The following is a 7,197-nucleotide window of genomic DNA, read 5'->3' on the forward strand; positions in this document are numbered from 1 at the left end:
GTCCTGCAAACAACATTTATTAAACCTATCAGAATCTATGCGACAAACATATCACTTCAAAAATATTTTACTTTAACAATACAATATCTTCTCTCCAAACCTAACTCTACCACATTACAAATGATCTCTTCCTATACCATCTCTACCACTACTACATAATAGGCTCTTTAACTCTACCAATAAACCTATATCTTCACAACCAATCCCCGCCAAATTCAAATCAAGTTACCTTTTACTTATTTCTCTACACACAAATTGCTGACAACCCACATCTATCTTCGTCCTACCTCAAACCGCCACAAATTACTATCAACCAACTCATAATATCAAAATTCCAGTTATGGTTTCAATGTGTTACTAATTTACTTTTCTGGGCCACTCGAAATTAAACTACAACCCTTTACCCAGTCTTTCTACTAATTCACCGCCGTCGCTCTTGACAATCTATCTCTGTCGTCGCATCATCTACCCAACCCACCTTCAGCAAACTAAAATTAATCTTATTCAACTGTACTTACACAACACATCCGAAATTATTAAGTATATACAACTAAAACTTTCACTCAAAACTTACCTTTAACGGATTTTTGCAGATCCTCCAAGACTTCGTTCTTCCGCGAACCTTCACAAATTGCTTCTCTTCCTCTAAATCAAACACTCTCACCAGATAAATAATATTTATCCCCACTCTAATTCACCACATCTCCAAAACCCCGTACAATTTGTATTGGGAATCAACGATTCGTCCTTGCCAATATTTTTTTTTCGCAGCCTCTTAAGAAAGATTTATCCTCTCTAAAAGTTTTAGGGTCAAAACTATATTTTTAATCGGTTTAGCAGATAATAGTGGCACTCCTGTAAATAATAGTTTTACCTAATGCTTTAAAGTCTTTTTCAAATTTATATGTGTTGTTTGAGTAAAAGTTTGGTCAAAAGTGTTGTTTGAGTAAACTACGAACTTATAAGTGTTGTTTGAGTAAATTTCACAAAAATTAATTCGTAAAACAGTATAGAGTTCACGACATAGAGAGTGAAAGTTAGACTTAAGGCAGGATACTTACGGAAGAATCTCATCTTCAATAGTACCCCAATTTCCATGACCACTCCCTCACATTGTAGATCACTTACTAACATCTTCAAGTAACAAAAAAAAACACAAAACATCAGAAGTTAAACAACCCAACCAAAATAGTGAACAAAACAAAAAGAAAGCTTACCCACGATATGTCCCGCTACGATGCTCATAAGTCTTTTGTGGTCATTCAACATCAGCTGATTCACCAATGAAAAAATATATACATAATTTGAAACGTACCACTGCCACCACGGTATCTACCAACACTACAAATATTGGATGACATAGCTTCAACAAATGTCACAAATAAAATTTGTAGCAAATATTTGCGACTATTTATTACTAATTAGTGACAAAATTAAAATAAAAAAATTTTGTAGCAAAATTGTAACCATTTGTAAATAATAGTGACAACCGTAGATACTAATAAAGTTTGTGGTAATTTGCTACTAATAAGTAACTATTTAGGAACGTGACTAAATTTGTAATAATTAGTTACTAATTATTTTTTGTGGTAAATTAGCTATAAATAAGTAACAATATATGTGTAACAAATATAATCAATATTGTGTATCATAACAAAATTTGTAATAATTAGTTACTAATTATCCTTACAAATTATAATGTAGACATAATTTTAATTTCAAATCCAGTAAACCTAAAAAAATTAACATCACTTTATTTATTAAATGATATGATAATTCATTTTTAGCATCTTTTTTTTAGTTAGTATCATTTATATTAATCTATATTAATTTTAGCATCACTTAATAAATGATGCCAAATATTTTATTAGTATCAGAAAATAGAAATGATGTTAATTATTTAGTTAACATCAATTCTCAAAAACGATGTTAAATATTTAGTTTAACATCATTTATCAAAATGATGCTAACTTTATTATTTACATCATTTCTAAATATAAATTTTGTTAAATAATACTCTTTCCTTTTCACCTTCCACACTTTGAAAAAATCAGACCTAATTTTCTCTCTGACATGGTTGGAGCGTCGATTTCAAAAGCTTCCGGCCAAGGAAATGGATCTCACACCATTCTCCCGCAAAAGAGACAGCTTTCTTCTTTATCTCCCAGTGACAGAACGAATAGAGAGGGTAAGAAACGCTCGACGATGCTAATGGATCTTGAGATTCTCGATTGTCCCATTTGCTGCGAAGCCTTCACAATTCCTATCTTCCATTTGACCCGACATCTAACATTCATCTTGTTTCAGCCCAGAGAAGAGAGAGAGAAAGCAAGAAAGAAAGAAAGAAAGAGAGAGAGATTGCTTAGATCTAGAGCCAACGATAGCGAGCCCATGTATCTCTCTCTCTCTTTCTCGCATCACAGCGAACCCTCTGTCAGACGAGAATTCATGGAATCCAAAGCAAACAGAGGATCCCTCTTTCTCGCATCACGTCATATCGCCGCCGCAAACATCGGCAAAGGTAAGTCTCGCCCCTTGTTCCTTAATCTTTTCTATTTCCGATTCGTTACCCTGTTCTAGGGATCAGAAAGTATCAAATTAGGTCTATTGTCAATGTTGTTCAGATTTGTCATTTTATGGGTGTGGTTCATCGAGATCTCAAGCCTGAGAATTTATTGCTTTCTAGTAAAGAGGTGAATGCTATGCTTAAAGCTACTGATTTTGGGTTGTCTGTCTTCATCGAAGAAGGTGAGCTATTAGGTTCTGTTTTTTGATGGAATTATCTTTGGATTGATAGTTTTTACGATTTGGTATGTCAACTGTTTGGAATCTTGACACTAGACTGTCTTGCATAAATCTCTTTTAGTATTTAAAAACTGCGTTTTCTTTGCTTTAATCATGATGTAGATTTGTGACTTATGTTCCAATGCATAGGGATCCTCTGATAATCACGAGAGATGCATCCTTACTAAGCTCAAGCAAGCAACAATGTAGTGGACACGTTACTTCTAAGATGAAGGGCATGGTTAGTTTCTCTCTTTGTCTCTTTTGGCTGTTGCGGTTAGGGTTCGATTTGTTCTTGTTGCTGTTTTTTTCCTTTGATTTAATCTTAGTTTCAATTTATATTTGTTTGACTTAATCTTCATTGTTTTTTGTTTTGTTTTTTTGTGGAAATTTTTACCAAGTATGAAAGACATATAAGAAGGTTTTGCGAGAGTTTTATCATGTGTTGATCTTTCTGCCCTCAAAGCTCAAAATTCTGGTTCTTTTTGGTTGCAGGGGAGAGACATTTAACCATAATGCTTTGGAGGATGCACAACAACATGCAAATCCTAATATGAGTATTATGCTAATTGGGAACAAATGCGATCTTGCTCACAAGAGAGCTGTTAGCAAAGAGGAAGGAGAACAGTTTGTCAAGGAACATGACCTGCTATTCTTAGAAGCACCTGCAAGAACAGCTCAAAACGTCGAAGAGGTGACACTGATTCTTTGAAAATATATGTGTGATAATTTAATTTTGTGTTTACATTACTTGCCAGTTTAGGCTACACAGACATGGTGTGCATAGTTTTTGTATTTTTACTTTCAAGTTTGTTTGTGAAACATTTGGATATCTAGTTAAGATATTTTGTATGACTATTTGAGTCTTTTGGAAATGTAAGATAAGAATGCTTGTGGTAATTGAAAATATTGGTATTGGGATTTATTTGTTTTAAATTTGGAATTTCATTTCACATTTCTGATTTTTACAATTTTATAACAATTATACTGAAACCAAAATTAAAGCAAATTGACACTGTTTTATTGATAGCAATTTTGTAGCAAATTTGTTACACATTAAATGTAGTCTTTTGTAACTTTTAGTGACAACTTATTTTGTGGAAATTTGTAACAACTAGTTACAATATATCTATATATACATTTTTGGAGACATTTATTTAAAAAATCATGAAGTTCCAACCTATTTACAACCATGCCATTGTCATTTATTAAAAAATTAATAATCTATCATTGGGTTCGACAATTAAATGTTAATATAACAAGCCCAAGTCCATCTCATTTCTACTTTTACTAATTTGTTTGTGGAGGAGACAATCATTCCTTCGGTTGAGACAAAAAAACAATAATAATTTTTAAATAAAAATACAAAAAGACTGCAGAACTCCGGTCCATTAGCCTCTGTAATGTTGGCTATAAGATTATTTCTAAGGTTTTGTGCCAGAGTCTCCGCGCTATTTTACCTTCCCTGGTCTCGGAAACGCAATCAGCATTTGTGAGGGACGATTGATCTCGGACAATATTCTGATTGCTCAGGAAATGTTTCATGGGCTGCGAACCAATCCTTCGTGCAAGGGAAAGTTTATGGCTATAAAGACTGATATGAGTAAGGCTTATGACCGAGTGGAGTGGTCTTTTATTGAACACTTGCTCCGGCAATTCGGTTTTTGTGACAAATGGATATCATGGATAATGTGCTGTGTGACATCGGTTCAGTATAAGGTCCTGATTAATGGACATGCCTATGGATCCATCACACCTTGTCGGGGACTTCGTCAGGGGGATCCTCTATCGCCCTATATTTTCATTCTTTGTACGGAAGTGCTTATTGCCCATTTTCGGAAGGCGGAGAGGCTGAAACTTATTACAGGAATCAGGGTATCGACAGCTAGTCCTGCTATTTCCCATCTTTTGTTCGCGGATGATAGTCTTTTCTTCTGTCGGGCCACAAAGGAACAATGTGAGGCGGTCTTAGGGATTCTAGGGAACTACGGAAGGGCTTCGGGCCAACAAATAAATTTTCAGAAATCCTCGGTTCAGTTCGGACATACAGTGGATAATGATCTTAGGGACGAATTGAAAGGGGTGCTCGGTATCATGAACCTGGGTGGCATGGGCTCGTACTTAGGTATCCCGGAAAGCTTAGGGGGTGCCAAGACAAAAATATTCTCCTTCGTGCAGGATAAGTTGCAAGCTCGGGCTAGTGGGTGGCCGGCTAGGCTTTTGTCCAAAGGTGGCAAGGAGGTAATGATCAAGTCCGTTGCCACGACTGTTCCTACTTTCGTTATGTCGTGTTTTCGAATACCCAAGACGGTTACGAGGAAATTAACTAGTGCGATTTCTAATTTCTGGTGGAGCTCGTCGGGTCAATCCCGAGGGTTGCATTGGGTGGCGTGGGATAAACTCTGTTCTGGCAAAGATACTGGCGGATTGGGGTTCCGGAGTTTGGATGATTATAACACCGCGTTGCTAGCAAAGCAGCTCTGGCGTCTGATCACAGTACCGGATTCACTTTTCGCAAGGGTTTTTAAGGGACGCTACTACCGGCATTCTGATCCTTTGGATCCAATTAAATCTTACTCGCCCTCATATGGGTGGCGGAGTATGATTTCTGCTCGCTCTATGGTGAATAAAGGACTCATTAAACGGGTAGGATCTGGGACTTCCATCTCTGTATGGACCGACCCATGGATCCCTGCTCAATCCCCGAGACCAGCACTAAGCACAGGGTCGGTTTTTGACCCCTCGCTTCGAGTTATAAATTTCATCGACAGGACCTCAAACTCCTGGGATATGGCTCAGCTTACGGCGACTTTTGTTCCGGAAGATGTGGCTCTTATTTCCGCCTTGCCGATACGACAACCGGACAACCCGGATCTATCTGGCTGGCATTTTACCAAGTCCGGTAAATATTCGGTCAAATCAGGGTACCATGTTCTCCGTTCAAATATAACAGCTCCTACTGATGCGGAAGTATTTGGACCAAGCATTGTGCCTCTTCAGGCTTTTGTATGGAAAATCAGGTGCCCACCGAAGCTACGACATTTCATTTGGCAAGTGCTTTCAGGCTGTGTAGCGGTCACGGCGAACCTCCGTAAACGGGGTATGAGCTGTGATGCAGGGTGTGGGTTGTGTGGATGTCTGGAGGAGACAATTAATCATACTCTTTTCCAGTGTCCGCCAGCTAGACAGGTTTGGGCTTTGTCAAATTTTCTGACGGCCCCTGGTCTTTTCCTCTCGGATTCTGTTTTTACAAATATGGATTTCCTATTTTGGCGGTTTCAAGACGCTCCAGATTATGCCTTTTTCCCTTGGATTTTGTGGTATATATGGAAAGCGCGAAATGATAAGCTTTTTGGTAATCTTGACTCCAATCCCCTAGCCATTTTGCGGCTAGCGGAGGATGAGGCAAAATCCTGGGCTTTGGCCCAGGAGGATGCATTGGCCTTACCTACAGATGTACCTGCGGAGGCGGGACGAAATGGAACTGGGGGCATAGGGATCCCTAGATCTCTATCGAGCTACATTTGTTGTGTTGATGGTTCTTGGAAAGTGACAGATCATTTTGCGGGTAAAGGATGGTATTGTACTTCGCCCCTGGGGTGAGGCTCCTACTATGGGTGCTGCCAACCACCGCCGTAGCTTATCTCCTCTTCATGCTGAGGTAGAAGCCCTTGTTTGGGCTATGCGTTGTATGATTAGGGAAAATAATCAATCTGTTATTTTTCTCACCGACTGCTCCGATTTAGTGAAGATGGTGTCTTCGCCTTCTGAGTGGCCAGCTTTTACAGCGTATCTGGAGGACATTCAAACGGATAAGGAGGAGTTTGTCTCCTTTTCTTTGGTCTACATTCCTGGCACGCAGAATAGCAAAGCAGACAATCTCGCGCGACGTGTTCGCACATTACCGCATACAGCTACCTATGTAAACAATATTCCTACATATTGGCTTGTTTGAGCCAATCTTGTATTCTGTTGTAAAAAAAAAAAAAAAAATACAAAAAGACAACAAACATAATATTTACCCAAAGGCCCCCAACTAACATAAATTATTAAGTTTTCCTACCTTATTTAAAGAAGTGTTTTTTAATACCTAATACATTATTATAAAGACATTTGATCCATACTAATAAGTAACAAATGCTATAAATCAAATAACCAATTACACCGCGGGTCACCATTTTAATCGAATTGCACAACTATAAATACAAAATTGTTAAAATGATATATAGATGAAACAACCTAAATTATGTTTGACAAATTATATTATAAAAAATTATAGAATTACAAATATATTATCCATACATTGTAAATAAAATACAAAATCACAAAAACATACTCACTGTTTACTAAAGTAAAGTAAATTATTAGAACAATAAAGATATTTTAAATTTTAAACCCGCGGTCAAGCAATAA

The 7,197-nt window shown here is 37.3% G+C and overlaps 1 protein-coding gene across 1 annotated transcript; it reads left to right on the forward strand.

The window, feature by feature from the left end:
* The first annotated feature begins 6,397 nt into the window (after positions 1-6,397).
* Positions 6,398-6,739, forward strand: LOC147938207 (uncharacterized). Its single transcript, XM_087465525.1, has one exon. It carries the CDS (start codon positions 6,398-6,400, stop codon positions 6,737-6,739), a length of 342 nt encoding a protein of 113 aa, XP_087321651.1.
* The last annotated feature ends 458 nt before the right edge of the window (positions 6,740-7,197 follow it).

The sequence above is a fragment of the Camelina sativa genome, chromosome 9, assembly GCF_030686135.1.
Source record: "Camelina sativa cultivar CO46 ecotype springtype chromosome 9, ASM3068613v1".
Taxonomy (NCBI): domain Eukaryota; kingdom Viridiplantae; phylum Streptophyta; class Magnoliopsida; order Brassicales; family Brassicaceae; genus Camelina; species Camelina sativa.